Here is a 23502-nt window from a genome sequence, read left to right on the forward strand (position 1 = left end):
AACTGCATAATCCCAAAGTCCTTTCAACTGAACGTCTTTACTATAGCAGGAAAGTACGTGAAGCGATTGAAATCAGGAAACATCGTAATTTCAATCAAAATGAAGGGCAAGGGATTTCATCTTCGTGGAATCCAGTGATTAGCAAGTGTAAACGTGAGAAAACTTCCCGTCTCATACCATCGGATGTCGTGAGTGTTGTATGTAGGCAGAGTGGCAACCCTAGCGTAAAAGTGACTGATGACAATCAAGTGCGGGTAGTTCGAAAAACTCGTACAGCTAGAAGATGTTGATACAACTCCCAGCCAGTCTACCCGTGACCACGGACGTAATGTCATGTCCGAAACGTCGGGTTAAATATAAAACGTAAGTTTTACGCGATTAAGTCCCGTTTTAATTTAATAATATGAGTGAAGATCGTGTTAGTTTAAATCAATATATAGTTATAACTATATTTATATCTATTACAGTCTAAGAAAAAAAGTAGCTCTTGATGAAAAACGCTTTGAATTTACCTGAACAACGTATTAATAACTTACTTCCTATTATACGTTCAGGTACAATGTTATTCCAAAGAGCATAGAAATAAACACATTTTTATATTTTTTCAATTGGATCCTTGAACAAAGACACGATTTTCTAATCCCGCAAACAAAAATGTAGTTTAAGCATTTCATTCTAATGAGAAAATCTGTCATAATTAGCGTAAATCTAATTAAAAGAGTGAATAATGAGACCTAGAGGCGAAGGTTCAATCTATTAATAATATTCTTAAGTTCGTGGCAACAGATAAATAGGTCACTTGTTACTCACTCTCTTATATTGTTTAACATTTACGTTAAAATCTGGTGAAATTTCGCAGATATACGCTTCTTTGACTTGAGGTGAGATGTCATTTAACTTGCCCGCCCGATCCACGGCCAATACTGTCTGGTCACCACCCAAATTGTTAGGTTGCCTGTCGGCAAATCCAGCTTCCTCGAGTGTTTGGCCTGGTAAATAAAAAAAATGTTGCGTTTGTTATATAGTCAAACTCATTTGCAGCTACATTTGGGTAACTATCCTAAGTTTCCTTTTCATTAGAAAAAAAAACGCTTTAAATGACTTAGCCGTTTATGGCCTCAATGATTGGTTTACTCTTTGAAGTACGTACATATTTCATTTGCCTTAGTTTTAGGAAATGGTTACTCTCAGATTTAAATAGTAATCAAAAATAATGTAATGACAAATTTTGCTGTTAACGCACTTTCCTTCATTTTAAACCTTAAAGCAATAAAGGGCACAATTATTTTGAAATATCGGATTTTTGTGCGTAGTCATTAAAATGAAAATGGTCGCAAATCCGTCTGATCTCTGGTTATAATTTATAATCAATGTCCATTGGAATGAGCAGAAATTATTTTTTTAGCATCTTTTAGTTAGTGTCACACTAACCAAAGGCCTCATTTTTTTTTCTCGTCCCTGTCTGTTGTCGGCGTTTTCCCACCATTTTGGGTAAAATTCGTCCAGGTCATCCTGCCATCTCCTTTTTGGTCTGCCCGAACCCCGGCTTGCACCCTCTACGGTAGCAAAGTAATATGCCTAATCATCTTACCATTTACAGTGAGCCACTCGCCATCTTGAATATTCCAGTTCCACGCACCAATAAGCGCAATAAAGTCATGTTCTGCCCCAAAAATAGTGCTACCGGGATTTTTTTCGAAAATGGTTTTAATCTCCTGCGATTCCTTTTTGCTGTTAATAATAGCCAGATGTCCCCCTTCTGCATGACATATTCTAGCAGCGCGATGCCAGGTTTGGGCGACCCGGTGGAACTTGTAGCAGCTCCCAGTGTTATGCTTATATTCGTAACCTGTTAATATTATAAAAATCTCTCAATAAGTGTAGTGACCTGACCAGCTTAAAGACAAGTCTATTCTTTAAAATCCTGTTATTAGTGCACGCCATTTTTAAGTTCAAACAGTTTAGTTTAGGCTGCTAGATAATGGGTTCTGCCAAGTTGACTTACCAGCAGCAGTAGTATTACACTTTTGGTTGACAAACGTCGTGGCATTTTCCTTACGACAGAAGTAGGGGTACTTTTTGTGCATTGCTCATCTGTTACTTCACCCAATCCAGTCAGTCAGTACCACACAATTTTCTTCTGCATTCTTGTCGCTAGGTTCCCCTTTAACCCAATCCAACTCTATATGGGTGACTGGAACGCCTATAAAATAAAGTTTGGTGAGATTAACCAATATTGTTACCTACTCAGTGGTTGTAGGAGTTGAATCATTAATGAAAGCTGTCATAGCTAATAAACACAATAATGCGCACAATAGATAATATGGTAAGTGAAACGTTGTAGTTAGAACGGATCGAACATTTTTTTTAGTTTCATGACTGAGTTTAAATTGTCTGAAGCAGCCGAAAAAGAACACTAAACTTTTGCTATCTAATTGACTAGAACAACATAACACAATATTTTACTTGTAAAGAGGATATTAACTTTACCGTCAAGGGACATGAAGTCACCCTCAGAGATAAGATCGTGTATACCCGTGAATGCACCGAGAGAAAACACATTGTGTGTGGTCATCATCGATAGCATCGCTTTTGACAACTCAGCGTTCGAAGGGGATGCTAATATACCACCTGTGAAAAATATAGTTATTTCTTTTACAAGGGGCGAAGTCGTTGTTTAAACGTACATGCCATATTGATACGGACAAGCGAAAGATTACAAAAAGTGGAAATTTGAGCGTTGCAAGGGTACATGGCACGAAGGTTAAACAAAATTTGCCACCGAGTGAATACAAAATTTTATACCACACCGACAGAAGGAAAATACTAACTGTAAAAGATCAAACTAAGTGAAAATAGATCAGCATTTAAAGATCAATTCAACCAGCAACATCAAGTTAAAATTTGTATGAAATTACTTTGCAATCTTGTGAGTGAAATGCAACTTTTTCATCCACTTTTGAAGAATCAAAAGAACCTTTATAAGTTGACGTGGTGAAAAAAAATATTAATAGTACCTAATTAATATAAATGTAAAATAAAACAGGGGGTTACCATGACGTGCTAAAGCCGTTCAGTTTAGGTTGAGAGAGAGGGACGGAGCTATGTAACTGCTATAGCTGTGTCCCTTTCTCTCAACCTAAACTGAACGTCTTTAGTACGTCATGGTAACCCCCTTGGTGTTAAAACGCGGCGCTGAGCAAAACAAAAAGAAAAAGTAATTGTTGTTTTAAAAGATATTTTACGATAAAGAATGTTTTTGCTCGAAAATAATACGGATGAGAAACTTATAGCACAAAGGACCTCTTGCTACTAGTCACGTGCGAATACTAAATACAAAAATCTAACGTGAATAAATCTGTGGGCCTAGTGAAAAAGGATATAACTCAAATTGACTCGGTGAAAAAGGGCACAAGTCCGAGGTGGAACTTATGCCCTTCTTCACCGAGTCAATTTGAGTTATACCCTTTTTCACTAGGCCCACAGAAATGTACCTTCGGTCTTGCAGCGGAGGAAGGCATCCTGCCAAGCAGCAGGGGCGATATGTAGGCGCAACCAAGTGTTCTCTTTGTCGATGTATTCGTATCCGGGATCCATTACCGCCGAGACCTCCTGGCCTAAATGCAACGTTGTTATATTTGATGTTAGAGTATGTTCAGAAAGAGAAGAGTCGTGCATGAAGCCCTTGTACATTCTGTGTCACTTCTTTTTCCGCAGATTCTGTGTAGAACTCATTTTCGAATGAAACATCATATTTGGCACATTTATGACGGATGGTACATACTAGGCGACCCTGTAGTTTACTGATGGAGTAAATGTTAATTTTTTGGGGTTTTGGTGTAGGTACTGGTAAACTACTTGCATTGCCATACCCTGCCAATGCTTACTATTGTCTGGTCAATTAAGGTCGGTGGGTGGAAGACTGCATTATTTCAGACGCATATAAAAATATTCATTTTCTAACCATCTTTATTAAATTTAAGTAAATCCACTAATTTGACTAAATTGTAAACCAGAACCAGAATTCTCAGGAAATAGAAGCAGCTTTAAGTTTCAGAGCTAGCCTAGTTTATCACATGGAGGAAGGTAGCCTACTCGGCTCTTGCGTGATAACTGAAGGACAAGACTGAGTTCCACCTAAAAGACAGCCAAAAAGGACTGAAGCACGCGGGGCAATAATAGAATGGTAAGAAATTGTCTAGCGCGTAGCGACCCTGCCTGCTTAGCCGCGGTCCCGGGTTCGAATCCCGGTAAGGGCATTTATTTGTGTGATGAGCACAGATATTGCTTCCGGAGTCATGAATATTTTCTATGTATATAAGTATGTATTTATCTATACATATAAGTATGTATAACGTCGCCTAGCACTCATAGTACAAGCTTTGCTTAGTTTGGGGCTGGGTTGATCTAAGGTGTCCCCCAATATTTATTTATTTATTTAAATTAAATTAGTAATGAGTGGCTGCAGGATGCAAAAGGATTTACTTGTCCACCATACAAGTTAATGAGTCATGTTTTTTACCCCATATTTTGTTTTAATGAATCAAGGACAATATATTTTTTACTTAATAATGAAATTATTGAAGCTTACCCAAAAAAAACTATTTTAATAGAATTAAGTATGTATTAAATCTAGTTCAGTAGTAACGTGCCCTGTGGTTAGAGAGTTGTCCACTTTTTTGACAACTTACTCGTAAAGTCGTAATTCTAAAGAGATCAACATATATTTATTAAATTGGAATCTAAACTTTCTGGTACGGGAATTCTATTTATTGATTGTGATATAGGCGATGACCTAACTCTGTAATTTCTGTTTCTAAGAGTGGCACTACTGGCACTGAAACTTGAGCCATTTTAGGTGATGTGCCGAACCCTTTAAGCCCCCAACAACTCATAAATTCGATATGATTTATAAACAGTAATGCAAAACTTACCTATAAATAAAGTAGCACACAGAAACACTAATTGAAATATGTTAACCAACAATTTATAAAATCGTCTGGACTAATCTTAATATGTCAATGTCTGACGGCCTAGCTCGATTGAATGTAAAAAATGCCGTATGCTTGAAACATGTTATTATAAATAGGTATGCTCCCCTGCTTATCTCTTGGATGTATAGTCATCAGCATTTGTGTAGAAATATGGGTTAGTAACATATGATTTCGCCTTTTGATTGATTGTTTTTCATCACAAGCTTATAAACTAAGAAAAATCTCCGCCGCCGAATTTTCTGCGCCGTTTGTACTGTTTGCCTGCCATCTCCAATTCTCCTTCAATTGCTCAAAGGTTAACTGGAAGAGATCCCTTAAAGGGATAAGTTCGCCTTTGTACTAGTGATAAGCTCTTCTTCTTGTGTGTTGTATTATTTTCTGGTACAATAAAGGGTTTTAGTACTACTACTAAAAATTAACACATTTAAATAATTCCTAAGAGTAGCATTGACCTTTTGAGCAGTTTCATGTGCTCTGCTGCGTTAGGAAATACAGGCGTGAGTTTGTATGTATGTAGGTATGTAAAATATACGGGATACCCCCATTTGCCAGAATTTCATTTGCCATAATTTTATTTGCCACCATATTCAACAATCATAATATTGTTTCTCATAACATCTTATGCCATAATCATTGTTTACTATATTAATCAAGTGCCAGAAACTTTGTTTCCCATAAAGTCAGTTTCCATAATGTCATTTGTCAGAATCATCGAAATCAGTAATTACCACATTCCATACCATCATTTGTCATCCAAATTAGCGACCAGAAAAGTCAATTTCCATAATGTGATTTGGCAGAATCATCAATATGAATCATAAATGCGTATTTATCACAGAGACGACACTACTAGAAGCACTAGAGAATGAAACTGCTATCAGAAAGTAGGTTAGGTTAGGTTAGAACTGTGACCCCCTGGAAAATAAAACTGCTATCAGAAAGTAGGTTAGGTTAGGTTAGAACTGTGACCCCTGGAAAATGAAACTGCTATCAGAAAGTAGGTTAGGTTAGGTTAGAACTATGACCCCCTGGAAAATGAAACTGCTTGAAAAGTAGGTTAGGTTAGGTTAGAACTGGTAACCCCCTGGAAAATGAAACTGCTATCAGAAAGTAGGTTAGGTAATAATATGGGCAACAATTAATATGGCAATAATTGCTTATGGCGTTTGAATATTATATTAAACCATATTATTGCACTTAATAATATGGCTAACAAATAGTATGGCATTGTATGATTATGCAAGGTAATGTTCGAATAAACAACCAGTATGTCATACAGTTTTTATGGTAAACAAATCATTCGGGCAAATGAAATTCAGGCAAGTTAGATTCGGGCATATGAATATTATGTTAAATGACTGTCGGGCAAACAATAGACAACCAAAATATACTATAGGTACAAACGGTTTGACGACCGGTCTGGCGCAGTCGGTAGTGACCCTGCCTGCTACTCCGCGGTTCCGGGTTCGAATCCCGGTAAGGGCATTTATTTGTGTGATGAGCACATATTTGTTCCTGAGTCATGGATGTTTTCTATGTATATAAGTATTTATATATTATATATATCGTTGTCTGAGTACCCACAACAGAAGCCTTCAATCTTTGTAAGAATGTCCTATAAAATAATTACCTATATTTTTTTAAAGGATGCAAAAATCAAACAAAAATATCAAAAGTACCTACATTCCTGCGCGTGCCAAGCCGCGGGAAAAAGCTAGTAATATTATAAAAAATTAAAATTTTGAAAAAACCCCCGACCACGACATAGTGGACCGATTTTCATGAAACATGGCTATGAACACTCCCGACTAACTCAGCTTTCAGACAAAAAAAAACTAAATCAAAATCGAATCATCCGTTCGGGTGCTACGATGCCACAGACAGACACACACACAGACAGACAGACAAACAGACAAACAGACAGACAGACAGACAGACACGTCAAACTTATAACACCCCTTCGTTTTTTTTTTTTTTTTTATGGGATAGGAGGCAAACGAGCAGACAGGTCGCCTGATGGTAAGCGATCACCGCCGCCCATGGACACCCGAAACACCAGAGGTGTTGGAGGTGCGTTGCCGGCCTTTAAGATGGGTGTACGCTCTTTTCTTGAAGATTTGAAGGTCGTATCGTTTTTGCGTCGGGGGTTAAAAATAGGAAAGAAGGTTGATCGGTATTGTCGGTCTTTCTTTATTTTTATTGTAAGCTTTTTTTTTGTGCAATAAAACTTGTACTTTTATATATTCCGCGAATAAAGTTTAAAAAGAAAACAAGTAAAGTTTAAGATAACCTAACCACAAAATAAAAATTTTGAAAAAACCCCCGACCGCGACATAGAGTCGAGGACTATTTGACAGACAAACATGCATGGCCCGAACCAGAAACTACAAAAAACGAATAGCAATTAAAATAATTGTATTATGTATAGACACAGACCAACCCCTATAGACATCTATTACAAGACGACTCGCGGTGGCCAGCCTTCCTAGTATTTGCACTGATATAAGCGCGGGCGCTCGCCGTGCCCGATCAGTATCGACCAAGTAACAGACCCGAAAGCAGCGCGTGTTTTTCGCACAAAAAAATTGGAAAAGGGTATTTTGATGCCTTAAAGATGTCCACCTGTAGTGTGAAATGGTGTGGAAAGGTAACAAGAAGCTCAAATTTAAAAACAGACGGCATTACATTCCACAAATAAGTCATATTTATAATTTATTCAGAGCCGGCATAGGTCAACTTACATTGGCCACTTACGCGTCAGTAGAGGGACAGTCATACTTCTGTCCCTTTTCATCTGGCGCGACTGCCCGCCGTCCTTGAAACGGCCAATCACAGCGCGCTTAACACATTCCCCGCCCGCTCCTCGCACCCCAAACACTGGTGACTCGTATCGCGAACCAAATATACAAGACTGCCACTCTATAGGAGGTTCTCTGTGTGTATAGAGGACACAGTTCAAATAAGAAAGCACATCAAATATTTTATATTTTATGTTGTGTAGGTAAATTACATATTTAATGATATTGAGATTCATATTATCTTTTTCTTCTGTGACAATTTGATATGTTTTCTCTGAAGAAGAACGACGTATTATTAAGCAATAATATAATTTATTGAAATTAATTTCCATAGAGTACCTAGTCTGTTCATATTCTTTGATGAATACTTTTGCATGTTAAATTGTATCTTGTTATTTAATGCATGTTAATTATAAGATGTAATGTTTTGAAAAGAAGTTGCCCGCCGAGTTTCTTGCCGGTCCCATAGTGGATACCCCCCTCCCAACTGAGGGGGGACTGAAATCTTCTCGAGGCTGAGGCGTAGGGTTAGAGCCGGCGTAGCTTAGCTTTATTTGACGTTCATATGCGCATTGTAATATGCCTACTTGAAAAATAAATATTTCATTTTCATTTTCATTTTCATTTAGTAGACCGATTTTCATGAAACATGGCTAAGAACACCCCCGACTAACTCAGCTTTCAGGCAAAAAAAACTAAATCTAAATCGGTTTATCCGTTCGGGAGCTACGATGCCACAGACAGACACACACACAGACAGACAGACAGACAGACAGGCAGACAGACAAACACACAGACAGACACGTCAAACATATAACACCCCTCGTTTTTGCGTCGGGGGCTAAAAAAGAAAATAAATACACACATACGTTGGACTACCAACGCATGCGCTCATCGAACGTCAATTTTATAATATTTTAATCTGATATCAATTATAAATATCTGGGCGACCGAGCTTCACTCGGTTCTGTTTCGTATCCTTGACATGTGTCGCCATCTAGTTCAAAAATGAATAGTACCTACATCGAGCGAAAGAATTCTCAGCCTTAACAACACAACTACTCCACACGAGATGGCGCGCATTTCGCTACAAAAACTCAGAGTGTATTTTTCTATTCGTTTTAGCCTTGACCTGTGTCGCCATCTAGTGTTTGTAATAAATAGTACTTACATCGACCGAAAGAATTCTGTCTTAACAGTACAACTACTGCACACGAGATGGCGCGCGAAGAAAAACGCATGAAAACTCGAAAATTCGCGTTTTCCGGGACCTAAGGATAAGTTAGACCGATTTTTCACCCCCAAAAACCCCCACAACAAATTTCAGCGAAATCGTTAGAGCGGTTTCCGAGATCGTCATTGTAAATAAATATATAAATAAATAAATAAATATACAAGAATTGCTCGTTTAAAAGTATAAGATACATATTATTTTGAAGCTCGACTGTACTAATAATGCGACAGGGAACGGTTTGTGCTAAAATGTATCATGGTATCTCATGGCGAGTGAGTTCTACGAAACATGTTATCCATATCCACATGTCAGCGATACAATGTAATATTATTCAAACAGATAGGTACCTACCTAAAACAATTAATGGTATGAAATTTTTTCTACTCCCGTACTGTTATTCGTGACTTACAAGGTCGTGCATAGTACTTTAAAACCCTACATAAAAGATGTCAGGACAAGTCTATCTAGTCTATACCCTGAAAACATTTAGTAGCAGTAGCACGATATAGCTGTTACTGTTCAGTAAATACATTGCTACCAACTTAACAAACCAATCACTTCATCGTAGAAAATTAAAATATTGTATGAAATGGGTACATTGTTGCCAACCTTAGAATGTCAGATAAAGCCTGGCATTCGCAGAGTCGAGACTCGTTCGTTTTCTGCTGCGATCATTGGCGACGCGTCGAATCGCATTCAAATGTATGAGAACTCGATTCAATTCGACTCGATTCGTCTTAGTGGCCAGGCTTCAAAGAACCATGTACCATAGACAGCTTTATTTTCATGTTTGCACTCAAACTGCATATTCGAAATGGTAGGTGGTCCACTAGATAACTATGATGACTGAAAGTAGGTATTTATTGAATTTATAATTTTCTTTCAAAGTAAGTGCTTGGTCGTAGAAAAAGTATTGTATGCAACGGTGTTTAACCGAGTCAAAAAATGCTCGTGGCGTCTTTATTAACAATTTTCGGCTCCGCCTCAAATTGTTACCCACGCCACTCGCCTTTTTTGACCTCTTTTAACCACCAGTTGCATAAAATACTATAACAATGTTGCTTTTTAACCCCCGACGCAAAAACGATGTTATAAGTTTGACGTGTCTGTCAGTGTGTGTGTCTATCTGTCTGTTTGTCTGTCTGTCTGTCTGTCTGTCTGTGTGTGTGTCTGTCTGTGGCATCGTAGCTCCCGAACGGATGACCGATTTGGATTAAGTTTTTTTTTTGTCTGAAAGCTGAGTAAGTCGGGAGTGTTCTTAGCCATGTTTCATGAAAATCGGTCTATGACGCGGTCGGGGGTTTTTTCAAAATTTTAATTTTGTGGTTAGTTATTACATGTTAGTTTTACGAAACTTAAACGGACGGGTATGGTAATTAATCAAACTTTGAAGGACTGTATTGAGGTTTATACCAAAAGCAAGGTTTCTTGCTGGCTGCCTTACTTACAGTATATGCTATGACATTGACGTGTTCTTTTTTCCTACTTAATATTTTTCATTCGACTGTCATGTAAACTAATTTTCTTTAATATTATAAATAATATATTTATTTACGTGGTGCTTTATTATTTCCGTGCAACCTAAACGCCGGACCATTTGCGCTACTCGCCCGTAGCCCGAACAATGGTTATGGGCCCAGGAATAGGTTGCAAAAAGTGATTTATTGACGACGATTGTAAAATTTCTGGTTACTACTAGAAGTGAAACAAAATGAGCACTGTACGTATTGATGCGTTATCCAAGGAGAACTATGACAGTTGGAAGCTGCAAGCAGAAGCCGTTCTCATCAAAAATGACTTGTGGAAATATACGAACGGTAAAGTAACTAAACCCGCCGCGACTGATGCGGAGGGATTAGAAAAGTGGTTAACTGAGGACGCCAAAGCTAAAGCCGTTTAAATATGCAGTGTTTATATCTAATTGGTGAACCTCTAAGTCCATCTCTGCAGCAAGAGCCATCATTAGCCGTACGGTTTCTAGTCTGGCAACGGGTGCAAAAGTTTTATCGTAATCGACTCCAAAACGTTGGCTAAATCCTTGAGCCACTAGCCTGGCTTTTTTTTGCTTGTCTTATTGGTAGCAGAGCGTGGTAATGCAAGAGGTAAGATGTCTGCATTACCATTTTCTGAATCAAACGGTCCGTGTGATGAGAGATTGCACATTGTTTATTCTGATATAGTAGGACCCATGAGGTGTGAAGCGAAAACCGGTGCGAAATATTTTATCACTTTCATCGACGATTCCTCACGTTGGTGTGAAGTATATTTTCTGAAGAATAAAAGTAAAGCTTTAGAAGCGTTCAAACTTTACAAAAGTTATGCTGAAAATTACACGGGATTGAAGATAAAATATTTACAAACAGATAATGGCCTTGAGTATTGCAATGCGGACTTTAATGACTTTTTAAAACAAGAAGGGATACAGAGGCGACTAACTGTGCCACGTACACCGCAGCAAAACGGAGCAGCTGAAAAAATGAATCGCACTTTGATTGAAATGGCCAGGTGCATGCTTTTAAATAGTGATTTATCCATAGGTTTTTGGGCCGAAGCAGTAGATACGGCATGCTACATTAGGAACTGCTGCCCGACATCTAGTCTAGGAGGTGAAATACCATACGAAAAATGGGCTCAAAAACCAGTGAAGATCCATTATCTACGGAAGTTTGGAGAAAAAGTTCATTTCCTAAATAAGGATCCAAATAAAGGAAAATTTGATGCTCGTGGGATACCCGGGGTATTCACTGGATATCCAAAGACCAATAAAGGCTTCCGAGTATGGGTACCACAAGATAGAAAATTTATAATCTCAAGAGACATAAAATTTAATTGCAGTGTCACTGAGCCTGTGTTGGTGAAAGATGAAAAATACTTTCTTGAAATTGAAGATTTGCCTCCTACAAATGCAGCAAAAGTTCAAGAAACAAAAGGTATTGACGAAAAAGAAGGAAAAATTACAATTGTTTTCTGCAAAGACACAGAAGTGTATGATGAAGATGTCAACTTACCGATTGCTATAGAAAATATGGAAAGAGAACTAGAACTTGAACCAGATGTACAAGATATTATTGAGTCAGAGAAAGTATTTCCACAAGTGACAGATGAGGTTGAAAGAGAACAGGAATCAAAAGAAACAGGAGTATCAGACGAAGACCACCATGTTGTGTTAAAAAGAGGACCTGGTAGACCGAAAGTCTTGCACACCGGCAAGCCAGGCCGACCAAAGAAGGTTTACAATTATGTTGAAGTGGATGAATGTAATAGACAACTTCAGGAAGGAAACACAACTGAAGAATATAGGGACTGTATGGAAGATGAAGAAGATGGAGGTGAAGAATATAAGGACTGTATGTTAGACGACGAAGAAGCTAATGAAGATTACAGAAATTGTATTGAATTTGCAGGCGTAGCTGCGGGGATAACTTTAGACAATGCCCTGCGTAGTGGAGAACGAATAGAATGGGAAGGCGCAATACTTTCTGAAATAAGAAGCCTGGTGCAAAAAGGAACCTGGACTATCGTCAAAAGGCCACCGAATACGAACGTCGTTGGCTGTAAATATGTATTGACCACTAAAGTTAACGTTGATAAGACAAGCAAGAAAAAAGCCAGGCTAGTGGCTCAAGGATTTAGCCAACGTTTTGGAGTCGATTACGATAAAACTTTTGCACCCGTTGCCAGACTAGAAACCGTACGGCTAATGATGGCTCTTGCTGCAGAGATGGACTTAGAGGTTCACCAATTAGATATAAACACTGCATATTTAAACGGCTACCTTGACGAGGAAATTTATATGCGTATTCCTCGCTTATTAAAAGAGTGTTTACTAAAACTGGCATATGACGATAATGAAGATCCTATGGTCGTGAAGAACGCTAAAGAAATGATTAAAAATTTGGAAACAGGTGGCGATACATGTCTTTTAAAGAAATCATTGTATGGATTGAAACAGGCAGGCCGACAATGGAATATCCGATTCGACAAGAAGCTAAAGGACATGGGATTAGTACAAAGTCTCAATGAGCCATGTCTCTATGTGAGAAAGCACGACGGTGAACATTTATTTGTACTAGTTTTCGTCGACGACGTACTAGTTGCATCAGAGTGTGAAGCCCGGATTAAGAGATTTAAGAATGAGTTGAAAAATGAATTTGACCTCAAAGATTATGGACCGGTTAAATATTTTCTGGGAATAGATATAAGGAGAGATCACAATGGCATTATGTTATCACAAGAAGGCTACGTCAAGACTTTATTAGAAAAATTCAATCTATCTGATTGTAATCCTTGCGTAACTCCAAGTGAGTTGTCTATTACTATACCCAGTCGGACAACTAAAAATGAAACAAAAGAAAAATGGCCCTACCGCGAGTTAATAGGGTCACTTATGTATTTATCGGTCGCGACTAGGCCTGATATTACAAATACTGTGATTAAGCTCGCTCAGTTCGTAAATAATCCCGAGTCAAGCCACTGGAAGGCTGCCAAAAGAGTTTTACGATACCTTAAAGGTACAGCCAAATACGGTCTCTTTTACAGTAAGACCGGTAAGTCAATTCAAGCATACTGTGATGCAGATTGGGGAAGTTGCCCAATAGATAGGAAATCTTATTCCGGATACTCTTTCATTTTAGCCGGAGCTAGCATTTCTTGGTCTTCTAAAAAGCAGAGGACAGTGGCGACCTCAAGTTGTGAAGCGGAATATGTTAGTCTCGCGGAGGCCTTAAAAGAAGGTCTGTATCTCCAAAGTTTGCTAAATGAGCTAGATTTGACAAGGTATGCCGATATCTCTCTAAATACCGATAGTCGATCAGCTATGTTTCTTGCCCAAGACCCCGTGTTTCATGGTAGGTGCAAACATATAGATATAAAACACCACTTTATACGGGGGACTTTAAAAGACAACAAAAGTATAGTTCTGGGACATGTACCTACGGAATCAATGCTGGCAGATGTATTGACAAAGCCTCTACCCAGCATAAAGCATAATAAATGTATCGCTGGTCTTGGTATTAGACCCTTTTAATGCAAATGTTTTACATTTGGTTAGAATTATCTTATTTTGTTTTCTGTTTTATATATTATTTTTTAAATGATCTTATTAACTGTATTTAGACAATAAACTTTGCTTTTGAGGAGGTGTATTGAGGTTTATACCAAAAGCAAGGTTTCTTGCTGGCTGCCTTACTTACAGTATATGCTATGACGACTGCATTATGACACAGTACTATAATAAAGAGTACTGTCGTACAGTATGGCCACTCCCACTCCCCGCTGAAAGTGCCGCCCACCCCCTCTCGGTTACCTCACAGTTACCGCCTGTCAAAAACGCGAACAGTCAACCTGTCATATCTCACTCGTACAAGCATGGTACGCGTTCACCTACACGAGCTTAGAATGTGTGCTAGAACGCGCGTCTTTCATATACATATTTGATCGCCAGTGTCCGAGGTGTGTGATGAGGTACACAGAAGGTAAACCAGTTCTCGAAAGTCGATAGATGCCGTTTTCTATCTTAAGTCATTGAATTTGATAGAAGAGTGCCATCGCGTGTCGATCACTAGTTCTTCTACCATAAGCGTGCGGAGTTATTTGTCGATAAATGTCATCTCTCTGTCTATGAAATATAATTGATTACAATGAAAATCAGAACATTTAATAATAATATGCATAAATACTAAATCAGCATTACACCAGGGGCGGCTCACTCCGCGATTCTATCACCGCGCTACAAGTACATGTCAGCGGCCGCGAGTTCGCGGCCCATTCATTGGCGACGACCTTCGCGCGGTGCAATAAAATTCAATGTTGGCTGCTCGCGTGCGGTCCGTTTGTTAATGTAGGTAAGAATTTAGAATGGCGGCATTTTGTGAACATCAAAGGAGTGAGCCTTCTGTACTTGTACTATTATATATTCTGTGATTACACTGCGAATCAAATAACCTAACCACAAAATTAAAATTTTGAAAAAATACCCCGACTGGCTACACTACCTAGTGGACAAATTTTCATGAAACATGGTTAAGAACACTCCCGACTAACACGGCTTTCAAACAAAAAAAAAACTAAATCTAAATCGGTTCATCCGTTCGGGAGCTATGATGCCACAGACAGACAGACAGACAGACAGACAGACAGACAGACAAACAGACAGACAGACACGTCAAACTTATAACACCCCGTCGTAATCAAAAATAATAAAACACACAATTATGAATGATTTGTTATATATGCATGTATGTATTTTTTTATATATTTATACAATACATACATTGTATGTACGTATGTGACAAACGTTTTAGATTAACATAAAATATAATTGCCGTATTTGATCGGTGTGAAGAATGTATTTTTAACCTCTTCTTCTTCTTAGTGTATGTGCGGGCCCAGAAGGTAGCGACATCTATCGCCCTGTCTGTCGCATCACGATGTCGGGTTGAGAGCATGCCGCAAGAATGCTGCACAGATGCCGTCCCTCATGAGCATAGGGATGACGACTACATAAAAAAATGGCATTCTGTTTAGTCCGTCAGTTAGATCGTCCAAAAATACTGAATATAAATATTTTTCGCTTTTTCTAACTAATGAAAAAATACAAAGATATAGAGCATCAAAGTTCCGGAATGGGGGCTTGTGACGTCACTTCTAAGTAAAAATTGTACCTAGGCGTGACGTCACGCGAAACTTTAACGCACTGTATATACCATCGTCATTTTTCGTTTACGAGAAAAAAGAAAAAACGTGTCTAAAATTACAACTAGGGAACAAATCAAATTATTTTATCGAATATTTTTGATTTGTTCTTTTTTTGAAGTAGTCACACTACTATATATAAATTATAAATTTAAATAGATATCATACACGAAAGAAAACCAGTGGGCCTTGTCGTTTTTTCTTTCGTGTATGATATCTATTTAAATTTATAGTGTCTAAAATTCTTTGATAATCTAACTGACGGTCTAATTAGTTTTATTAGTCGTCTCGCCTATTGGGAATATTAATTAACCTCCATCCGTTATGTGACTAAAGTCGTACACGAGTCTAAATCATTCAAGATTAATAGAGAGAATCAAGTGAAGTTAAGGAGTAATTTCACAAAAAAACGCTAAGTTAATGGCAGGCTGGGCATCGTTTAGAGTGCCATCTCTCTCTATGGAGCAACAGGTCTGCTTCCCGCCGTTGTTGTTCGGTTGGTTCTCTCCCCACACCGCAAAACCAGCTTCTTCAAGCGTTTGACCTAAAAAAAAAAATGATTTAAACCTAACCACAAAATTAAAATTTTGAAAAACCCCCGACCACGACATAGTGGACCGATCTTCATAAAACATGTCTAAGAACACTCCCGACTTACTCAACTTTCAAACAAAAGAAAAACTAAATCGAAATCGGTTCATCCGTTCGGGAGCTACGATGCCACAGACATACACACACACACACAGACAGACAGACAAACAGACAGACAGACAGATAGATAGACAAACGGACAGACAGACACGTCAAACTTATAACACCTCATCGTTTTTGCGTCGGGGGTCAAAAATGACATAATTTAAGAATTGATACTCGAACAAGCGAAAGATTCCAATATTAAACCGCGAGCGTAGAGTGTGCTTCAGTCACCGTCATAAATACTTATGTAATGATTTCTGTACCTTGTCGCTTTAAATCGTTTGATAATTTCCTATGACACTTCAAACAAAACGTTAATGTGACAAGGTATAAAAATCATCACATATTTATGCCAGTGACTGTTCTAATGTTAAATCTTGAGCGTTGCAAAGGTACTAGGCACGTAAGTTAAATACAGTCATTTTGACACCGGGTCAAACACACCATTACTAGTATTCACCACACCAACATTAAGAAAATATTACCCGCAAAACTAAATCAAATTCATTAATTTTATTAACATTTATGATTCATTAGAATTTTGATCATCATTTAAACGTCAATTCTACCAGGCTGGGTTGGGCATCAAATTGAAATTTGTACAAAATTACTTTACACCCTCGTCGATAAAGCGCAACTTTGTCATTCGTTTTTGAAGTATCAAAAGAGCCTTTAGCCAGTGTGGTGAAAAGTAAAAATATTAGCTTTGAAGAAAATTTAATCCATCTAAGAGCATTACCATAAATAGTCATCCAATGCCCTTGGTCATCATTCCACTTCAAAGCACCAATAAAAGCCACATATTCGAAGTTTGGCCCAGAAAGTGTGTGCAGCGGGTATTTCTCGTAGATTTCTCTAAGCTGTTCCAGTGTTCCGATTCGATTTGGCTGTTCACGATAGCTAGGTGACCTTTTGATAACCTTTTTTTAGAGTTACTACTCCTATAATACTTACCATAAATAGTCATCCAATTTCCACGGTCATCATTCCACTTCCAGACACCAATAAAATCCACATAATCAAAGTCTGCCCCAGACAGTGTGTGTGGCGGGTATTTCTCGTACATTTCTCTAAACAGGCCCCGTAGCCGAATGGCATTTCTACGACGCGAAACGAAAACGAAACGCCGCGAAAGCTAGTCTGGCTTTGTTGCGCTAATACGCAAGAGCGATAGAGATAGATATCTACGAGCGTTCCGTTACGTAAGCGTTTGTGCCATTTGGCTATGAACCCTGTTCCGATTCGATTTGGCTGTTCACGATAGCTAAATGACCTTGTAATATGTTCTTGTATAACATTTACCATAAATAGTCATCCAATTCCCGCGGTCATCATTCCACTTCCAAACACCAATAAAAGCCACACAATCAAAATCTGCCCCAGACAGTGTGTGTGGCGGGTATTTCTCGTAGATTTCTCTAAGTTGTTCCGATTCGATTTGGCTGTTCACGATAGCTAGGTGACCTTTTAACCTTTTCTTAGAGTTACTACTCCTATAATATTTACCATAAATAGTCATCCAATTTCCGCGGTCATCATTCCACTTCCAAACACCAATAAAAGCCACATAATCAAAGTCTGCCCCAGACAGTGTGTGTGGCGGGTATTTCTCGTAGATTTCTCTAAGCTGTTCCGATTCGATTTGGCTGTTCACGATAGCTAGGTGGCCTCCTTCGGCGTGGCATATTCTAGCAGCTCGGTGCCAGGGTTGAGCGACTGGGTGGAACTTGTAACAGCTGCCGGTACGAGCGTTGTATTGGTAACCTGTTAAAAATAAATATTCGCTCAATCCGTTTTTGTGTAAATAATATTCAATTTAAATAAAATGCGGTGTACAAAAATTTGCTATTTATGTTTCGTTCTCGATATTTTCTGTTCCAAAACTTGACAAATCGTAGCGGAATTTCAAGGCGGTATCAGAACGCAATATGTGTAGATCTAAATGTCTTATTTTTGCATGTATTATGTATGTATGCCGCATCTGGCATCTCAACTCAATAAATGTTAATGCATTTTGTGGTACTTATAAAAACAACAATAATTTGAATATACTTAATAACATGGAATTAACAAAAAGAAATAGCAAATAATTGTAAAAAATCTTAAAGATACAAAAGGACAAAGATAGAATAGTAGACCCCCTTTCACCCTTGCATACAAATTTGTATGCAAGGGGTCTACTTTTCTCTGCAGCTGACTGTACTATGAAATCTTTAATTGCGAGTGATGCTGCTCTAATATTGACAAATGTAGTTTTTTTGGTGGAATGCCATATACTCACTTATACCTCTCGTAAGTTAAACTAATAGAAGTTCTTCTGTAAAGAAGACTTACCATCAGCAGTCGTGTGACAATCTTTGTTAACGATCATCGAGGCGTTTTCCTTACGGCAGAAGTAGGGGTATCTATTGATGCAGCGCACATCAGCCACTTGGCCCGAATCGGCTAGTTTCACACAGTTCTCATGGTCACCTTTATCGCTCGGTTCACCACGGACCCACTCCAACGGCATCTCGGAGGCTGATACACCTTAGGAGATGGAATTAAGTGAAAGCTAGATATTTATTTATATGGTCAAGTGGTTACTTAATGTTAGGTAATAATATTCATTTATATTATAAAACATTGGACTTCAAGACAGGATCGTCATGAATGTGTATGAATTTCATAATTATTACAAAGTATGGGTTTGTTCATTAAAGAAAAGAGGATCGAGTTTTTTATATAGACAGTTACTGTCAAAGTAAAATGTGTAATCACAGTGCATAATGTACTGCCATCTCTCTACACAACCTTCCCATATTGTTAGCTTGATATGTGTTAAAATATCAAATATTAATATTAGCGCCATCTAGTCGAGCGTTCCCCAAATGTGTAACGCCGTCTAAGCCACCTTTTCATCAAGGCGTACCTTTTTCTCTATGGCTTTGAGGTACGTTTTTTTCTTAGACTTTATCCGTCTATACGGAGTTACATATAATATGTCTGTGATTAAAGTAATTAAAATTGTTTTGCAAAACTTTTAAGTTTTCAGTCGGGCCTCGAAATTTTCTATGATTTTTTTTTCGGTTTGGGGTTGGTTCCATAGTAAAAGTTAATTGTTCAGTATGTTATTCAGATGAAGGTAGACCTCCGTGAGCTCGGCGTCCGCAAAAGCTGGCAGAGCAAAAGAGGCGTGCCAATATACACATGGGCTATCCCGGCAGCCATTTCAGAAAGTAATTAACCACTTGTATAACAGACTTATATTAACAATCTTTAGGTACCATCAAGCGACATGAAGTCACCCTCAGAGACCAGGTCGTGTATGCCCGTCCATACTCCATCTGACAGCACATTGTTGTATGATGCCATTGCGGACAGCATCGCTTTCGCCAGAGTCGTGGTGGAAGGGGAAGCTAATATACCACCTAAAATCATAAATAATTTATTTGTAAACATAGGTATATATTACGGCACTAGTTTTTTCTTCACCTACTAAGAATGGGAGAGGTTCGGGCTGCCAAGACGGCGTATCTGGGAAGACCAACTGATGGCCGCGCGGCGGGTTGGTCCAGATACCGCTGGGGAGACAGTGTGATGGCGGATCTGTGTCAGCTACAAGCCGATAATTGGCAGGAAGCTGCGCAGGATCAGGATTTGGCGTGCTCTCATTTTGGAGGCCAAGATCCTCTTTGGATCAGAGCCATACTAGTTAGTTATCCATGTACTAATATTATAAATGGGAAAATGTGTGCGTCAGTTTGTTTGTCCGTCTTTCATGGCAAAACGGAGCGACGAATTGACGTGATTTTTTAAATGGAAATAGTTGAAGGGATGAAGAGTGACATAGGCTATTTTTGGTCTCTTTCTAATCCCCCACTTCCCTAAAATGGGTGGTAGAAGTTTGTATGGAGCATTCCGCAATTTTCTATTTAATTTAACGCAAAGCACTAGATTTAAATACCTACTAAGGTATAAGGTATAGGTAGGCAAACACGCCTCGAAGATCTTAGATTCTAGCCCTCCTATAGTTTAAAACAAAACTATACCTACTAAGGATATATATATATATATATATATATATATATGTAAATCTTATATGCAATTGTATTAGTGTCGCTATGCTATGCCTTTAGGCATACAGATATTTTTGTGACAATTGAGCATGCAGCAAATATGAAACAAATAAGACCTAAAATTAAAGCTAATCTAAAAACCTAAAACACAGTTCTTAATATTAAATCCCAGGGCTATCGGTGCGCCTCTATCGCACTTATACATAGTGTGAAATGGACTTACGTGACAGGCTTTATCATGCGAGCGTGTTTGCCCGCCGCCCGTTTCTCGAAAGGTACAAGCCTTGTATTACAAGTGTGTTTCCATGGAAACCCATACGATTTGACAGTTCGCGCACTTGTAATACAAGGCTTGTACCTTTCGAGAAACGGGCCCCTGAGATCGAAATTTTCAAGTACAACTGAAGGCTTTTGGCAACCCCTGGCTATACCTCTTTGGCAACACAGTATAGTTCGGCAGACGGATTGACGGACAGACGGACAGACAGACACACTTTCACACAACTCTTCCGTGAAAAAAGCATTCACACACAGATCGAACGCGATTAATTAACATTATTTTACCTTTTTAGGGTTCCGTAGTGAACTAGGAACCCTTATAGTTTCGCCATGTCTGTCTGTCCGTCCGTCCGTCCGTCCGTCCGTCCGTCCGTCCGCGGATAATCTCAGTAACCGTTAGCACTAGAAAGCTGAAATTTGGTACCAATATGTATATCAATCACGCCGACAAAGTGCAAAAATAAAAAATGGGAAAAAATGTTTTATTAGGGTACCCCCCATACATGTAAAGTGGGGGCTGATTTTTTTTTTCATTCGAACCCCAACGTGTGATATATTGTTGGATAGGTATTTAAAAATGAATAAGGGTTTACTAAGATCGTTTTTTGATAATATTAATATTTTCGGAAATAATCGCTCCTAAAGGAAAAAAAGTGCGTCCCCCCTCTAACGTTTGAACCATATGTTCAAAAAATATGAAAAAAATCACAAAAGTAGAACTTTATAAAGACTTTCTAGGAAAATTGTTTTGAACTTGATAGGTTCAGTAGTTTTTGAGAAAAATACGGAAAACTACGGAACCCTACACTGAGCGTGGCCCGACACGCTCTTGGCCGGTTTTTTTCAACGTTTCCGCCAGGTTGCACTGGCCGTGGTCGCGGAAGGCTGACGTCCCAGCAAAGTATCACCGGAAATGTAATCAACACAAAACTACCCGATATTAGTTTATATCAATGTTCGGGGTAGACAAATAAATTTAATCTACCCGCTTTTAGTTAATGTTGCGTTGCGTTCGACCTGTGTGTGACTTTAAATATGTGTAAATACAAAGCGCAAGAACTTCAACTATTGTTATATAAATAAATAAATATTATAGGACATTCTTACACAGATTGACAGAGGCCCAAAGAAAAGGATTGAAGAGGCAAGAAGGCTTGTGTTGTGGGTACTCAGACAACGATATATAATATATAAATACTTATATACATAGAAAATATCCCTGACTCAGGAACAAATATCTGTGCTCATAACACAAATAAATGCCCTTACCGGGATTCGAACCCGGGACCGCGGCGAAGCAGGGATGGTCACTACCGACTGCGCCAGATTGGTCGTCGGTTATATGACTGAACATATGTGTGTATAATGAACTTATGAGTGTATGTATGTATGTATGTACCTTCCAGCTTGCAGCGCACGAACGCCTCCTGCCATTGAGCAGGCGAGATGTGCAGGCGCAGCCACGTGCTCGCTCCTTCAATATATTCGTAGCCAGGGTCCAAAACTGCTCCAGTCTGTTGGCCTAAATATAATTTTAATTAAATACATTCAGGGAGATTTATTCAGCGAGAAGCGTTGGTTTTTCTGGCTTTCAATCCAGAGATCGCGGGTTTGAACCTCGGTTCGTACCAATGAGTTTTCGAAATGTTATTTAGCCAGCGTTCCACTTAAGCGTCGCGTGTCTCGGGGCGCGCCACGGACGTCCGCGCCACGCCACCTGAGTGTAATTCAAAAAACGTCTCCTCAGTACATTTTGTATAGGAAGGACGTAAGACGCGCCGCCACGCCACAAAATGTACTGAGGAGACGTTTTTTGAATTACACTCAGGTGGCTTAGTAAGTTATTTAGTTAAGTGCGTAGAATAAGAAATATTATACCGATATACGAGCGCTTTATCCGCCAACAAACTGTTCTCAGTTTGTTTTTTGTAAAATAGTTGTAAGTTTCTTGTTATAAAAAAAAATGTCATATGATATCTATTTTGTCAATCACTTTTCGGTAAAGGTAAACATTGTCTGGAATAATTCGCGTTTTCACATTTCGCGATATCGGAAGATATAAACATCGTGATTGAAACTGACATCCGATATCGGATCGGATAATGTGAAAACGGTCTAAGGCTTACCCTTCGGGTTGGAAGGTCAGATGGCAGTCTCATTCGTAAAGCTAGTGCCTACGCCAAGTATTTGGATTAGTTGTCAAAGCGGGCCCCAGACTCTCATGAGCGGTGGAAAATGCCGGGATAACGCAAGGAGGATTACAGGGCGATTCATGAGAATTGTGCAAGGCCAAGCCTGCGCAGGACAATATTAAATCGCTTTGTATTCATAGTCGCCACCACACATATAACAAACTCATATTTTGGAGATTAGCGCTTTTTTATTTAAAAAATACTCACCACTTCGTATTACCACAACTTACCAATAGATAAAATCACACACAGAAATATTAAACTAAACATATCGACCAACGAATATATTAATAATTTACAATTGATATGGATTAGGTTAGTACACCCACGCATTATAATTGGAATGTGAAAGAGAGTCTATGCTAGCTTTATTTATCACTAAGGTACAGTAGTAGCATTATTCGCGGGTTATCTATTAGATGTACAGTCAGCTGTAGAGAAAAGTAGACCCCCTAGCATACAAATTTGTATGGCAGGGGTCTCCTTTTCTCTGTATCAAGGAGCTACTATGCCACAGACAGACACACACAGACAAACAGACAGACAGACAGACAGACA

At 38.7% G+C, this 23502-nt stretch overlaps 3 protein-coding genes across 4 annotated transcripts; all 3 read right to left on the reverse strand.

Moving 5' to 3' along the window:
* Positions 1-508: 508 nt before the first annotated feature.
* On the reverse strand, positions 509-8411 carry LOC125227406 (hemolymph lipopolysaccharide-binding protein-like). The gene is made up of 6 exons (XM_048131720.1): positions 8389-8411; positions 7250-7272; positions 3495-3617; positions 1592-1849; positions 866-989; positions 509-512 (listed from the first exon to the last, which is right to left on the reverse strand). The coding sequence occupies exons 1-6, from the start codon at positions 8409-8411 to the stop codon at positions 509-511; spliced, it is 555 nt and encodes a 184-aa protein (XP_047987677.1).
* LOC125227486 (pulmonary surfactant-associated protein D-like) lies at positions 1718-5028 on the reverse strand. Of its 2 annotated transcripts, XM_048131814.1 has the most exons (5): positions 4935-5028; positions 3495-3617; positions 2491-2631; positions 2006-2203; positions 1718-1849 (listed from the first exon to the last, which is right to left on the reverse strand). In XM_048131814.1, the coding sequence occupies exons 2-4, from the start codon at positions 3595-3597 to the stop codon at positions 2103-2105; spliced, it is 345 nt and encodes a 114-aa protein (XP_047987771.1). In that variant the 5' UTR covers positions 3598-3617; positions 4935-5028; the 3' UTR covers positions 1718-1849; positions 2006-2102. The 2 variants fall into 2 exon arrangements, with proteins under 2 accessions (XP_047987771.1, XP_047987770.1); XM_048131813.1 differs by lacking the exon at positions 4935-5028 and having other exon boundaries at positions 3495-3763.
* A 7546-nt stretch (positions 8412-15957) lies between the features above and the next one.
* LOC125227407 lies at positions 15958-22388 on the reverse strand. The gene is made up of 5 exons (XM_048131721.1): positions 22152-22388; positions 19682-19825; positions 18750-18944; positions 17718-18179; positions 15958-16263 (listed from the first exon to the last, which is right to left on the reverse strand). The coding sequence occupies exons 2-5, from the start codon at positions 19779-19781 to the stop codon at positions 16106-16108; spliced, it is 915 nt and encodes a 304-aa protein (XP_047987678.1). The 5' UTR covers positions 19782-19825; positions 22152-22388; the 3' UTR covers positions 15958-16105.
* Between the last annotated feature and the right edge of the window lie 1114 nt (positions 22389-23502).

Source organism: Leguminivora glycinivorella, chromosome 6 (genome assembly GCF_023078275.1).
Source record: "Leguminivora glycinivorella isolate SPB_JAAS2020 chromosome 6, LegGlyc_1.1, whole genome shotgun sequence".
In the NCBI taxonomy this organism is placed as follows: domain Eukaryota; kingdom Metazoa; phylum Arthropoda; class Insecta; order Lepidoptera; family Tortricidae; genus Leguminivora; species Leguminivora glycinivorella.